Source organism: Lupinus angustifolius, unplaced genomic scaffold, assembly GCF_001865875.1.
Source record: "Lupinus angustifolius cultivar Tanjil unplaced genomic scaffold, LupAngTanjil_v1.0 Scaffold_244_24, whole genome shotgun sequence".
In the NCBI taxonomy this organism is placed as follows: domain Eukaryota; kingdom Viridiplantae; phylum Streptophyta; class Magnoliopsida; order Fabales; family Fabaceae; genus Lupinus; species Lupinus angustifolius.
The window spans coordinates 1-2,980 of record NW_017727255.1 but is presented as its reverse complement, the minus strand read 5'-3'; the positions used below and the strand labels follow the sequence as shown (position 1 = coordinate 2,980).

General features: G+C 33.7%; 1 protein-coding gene across 1 annotated transcript; it reads right to left on the bottom strand.

Annotated features, from left to right (window-relative positions):
* Positions 1–352: 352 nt before the first annotated feature.
* On the bottom strand, positions 353–2,115 carry LOC109340771 (F-box protein FBW2-like). The gene is made up of 3 exons (XM_019578511.1): positions 2,059–2,115; positions 1,403–1,715; positions 353–1,145 (listed from the first exon to the last, which is right to left on the bottom strand). The coding sequence occupies exons 2-3, from the start codon at positions 1,708–1,710 to the stop codon at positions 497–499; spliced, it is 957 nt and encodes a 318-aa protein (XP_019434056.1). The 5' UTR covers positions 1,711–1,715; positions 2,059–2,115; the 3' UTR covers positions 353–496.
* Between the last annotated feature and the right edge of the window lie 865 nt (positions 2,116–2,980).

The window sequence follows — 2,980 nt, the reverse complement described above, 5'->3', positions numbered from 1 at the left end:
ATATATAGTTTTTGTTTCTCTTATCTACTTCAATCCTAGATAAAGTATTACTTTTTATAGTATTATATTTTAAGCAAATCCCAAAAATTACATTAACTAAAAATGACTTTAGTAATGTTAAAATTAGCCAAACGTAAACACTTTGTTGTTTAATTTTATGCATGACTTTCTCTCACATAGGTTCTAAAGTGTGGAACAAACCAGCTTGCCCACTCTCCTTTACCAACTTTTCTCCCAGACCATGGGAAATCATATCACTCCACATGAAAAAAGTCAAAGAACTGTCCTTTTCTTTGTCAGGCAAACACAAAACAAAAACTAAGGAAGGTTTGCAAAAAGGAAGTTATTCCAATGAGGGCCAGCCAAACTATTTTATTATCATATAGATAGGCATCATACATAAGACATAAATGTCTATAGATGAAGCATTATTATTTACAGGAAATTATAGAAAGGCATTCAAGACACAATGCAAGCATATAATAGTACAACTTTATTATGGAGATGGAGGCACAAACATTCCAGCATTTTCTATTCCTTGATAAAAAGTGAACTGAATCTCCTCTAGCCCTTCTTCATCATCCCATATATCATCAGAGTCACTTTCCTCTTCGTCATCATCGTCATAGTATTCATCAACAAAAAAATCCCATCCCAAATACTCAGAGGGTTCTGAGAAGTCATCCCAGCCATTGTTCTCATGATAGTCTACGACATGAGGCCCTAAAACCTTCACATTTGGAAAATCCTTCTCCAGCGAGATGTTCTCAATGTTGACACCCCAGCATCCCCTCAAATCCAAAAGCTCGAGCTTAGGACAGTTCGAAAGAATTTGAAGAAGGCCTTCGGTCTTGACGAGCTGGTAAGCAATTCCAAGATGCTTGAGATTAGGCATAGTGGTGGAAATAGCAATTGCTTCATCATCATCAAAGGGCTTGTCCGAAGTATCTATTGGATGCATGTTCCGATAAAAAACTTCTAGCATTGTGCAATTCTTTCCAATTGTCTCTAGTGCATGAGCACCAATTTTGTTGCAATAGCTCACATCCAAGAAAGAAAGCATAGACAGCTTTTTGGTAAGATGCTCCACTATAGAATCAGTCATATTGCATCTTTGCAGTCGCAAAGTTTGGAGGGAGCCAGCACTAGCAAAAGAATAAAACACCACATAAGAAAGATATCAATTTGATTTTATAATTCAAGATGCATGACAAAGCAAATGTTAGCATAACTGAGTAAAGACACTGGTTTTTTTATAATTGAATGTGAATCTGTGGTATTAAAACAATATAATTTATATTCTACTTTTGGCAATAAGCATAATAAACAATGAAGTATTTAACCATAAGACCTCCTCCAAAATGCAGCAAACACGAAATAAAATGTGCAATTCTCTGCTTACTTTTCAGCAATGAAAGTGAATGTCTTCTCACTTTGGACACAAGAAACAGTGAGCTTGCGAAGGGATCCTGAGCTTCTTGTGATCAGCAACACAAGCATTCGATCAATTTTATCAGGCTCAGTTTGGTTGCACCATTCCTCAAGGTCAATCTCTTGCCAGCAGTAAGGTCCAGCTAATGTACTAGCCCATGATTTGCATACACTGGGCACAATTGACAGTCTTTCCTCGAGAGAAAGATGGGTAAAGATAGCCCCTTGTAGGTCCGGTAATAAGTCTTTCCAATCACGAAAGTCAGCCGCTTCTTCCATATCGTCTGCAAAATAATGAAATTGTGCTTTCTTAAGCTTTCTGTTCAGGAATCAATAACTAATACGAATCTGCTTACTGGGAAACAGTACTTCTCTTACAAAAAAGAGATTCTTTAAGTAAATGGTAAAGGATTTATTTTCATAAGAGTTAGGAAAGATAGATAATTGGGTTTTTTAAGTGAATGAAATGTGACAAATTTAGGATATAATAATTAATAAATGGATAGAGATAAAAGAAAACTTAAATCACTCACACATAGAACAAAAAAAATAAAAGAGATGGAGATTTACCAGTCCAAAAATGTTCAGAGTTTTTTCTTGAAGAACCAGAATTATATAAAAACTCACCCGAAAATCCAGCAGATGCACCGAGAGAAAGAGAGGTAAAAGAAATAACAAAAGGGAAAGGGGGTAAGACTACAACACGAGACACGAGAATTATCCAACCACCAACAACGACCCAAGACTTCAACACACCAAACAACAACGAAAAGGATCTGAACAAAAGTAAAGCACAGAAACAATGCAAGCACTTGCAGTGTAGAGAGCAAAAGAAGCTCAAAACACACACGAAGAGGTTGCTAATGAGGAATACTAGTTGAAATATGAAATGAGGAGAAACAGAAAATATCGGTTTATTCATTTGACTGCCATACTGAAACTGTGAAAAACTGGTTTGGCTGGCCAGTTTAAATAGTAAAAGGAAAAGGAACCTCAAAATTTGGGGATAACATATTATATCTAATAATATTGTGTCATGAAGTGTGATTGGTTATAAAAGTAGTTAATATTTAAACTTTTAACATAAATATTGTGTCATGACATGTGAAATGACATACAATGTAGGACAAAATACTCTTTAAAATTTGGCATTGATAAGATTCAAGATATATGTAAAATGTAATAAATGTTTTAAAATATTTTTTGCAATATATTAAATAGTTTGAATCTTTGAGTAAATTACAATGACGTTACTATATTTAGTGCAATGACATAAATCACTCCAACTTTTTTTTGCATATAAACAAAGTATTCCAAATTTATGTACATATATTACACTATCATTCTCTGAATGATATAAGTGTAATATTTTAAACAAAAAAATTATGAATATAATTTAGATAAACTATAGGAGATATAATGCACTTTAATCTGATAAAAAATAACTAGCAAGAATGATTCTTATATTACTGGAACTTTACTCTATAGTATATCATACACTTGTGGAAACTTGTGGAAATTTTCCACCATTTTAAACATAGTTGTTGGT

Bases quoted from the DNA above. Each gene is read 5' to 3' on its own strand.
- LOC109340771 (XM_019578511.1), bottom strand. From the start codon at position 1,710: ATGGAAGAAGCGGCTGACTTTCGTGATTGGAAAGACTTATTACCGGAC. The intron at 1,146-1,402 runs GTAAGCAGAGAA...TTCTTTTGCTAG, and splicing joins TTCACTTTCATTGCTGAAAA to TGCTGGCTCCCTCCAAACTT.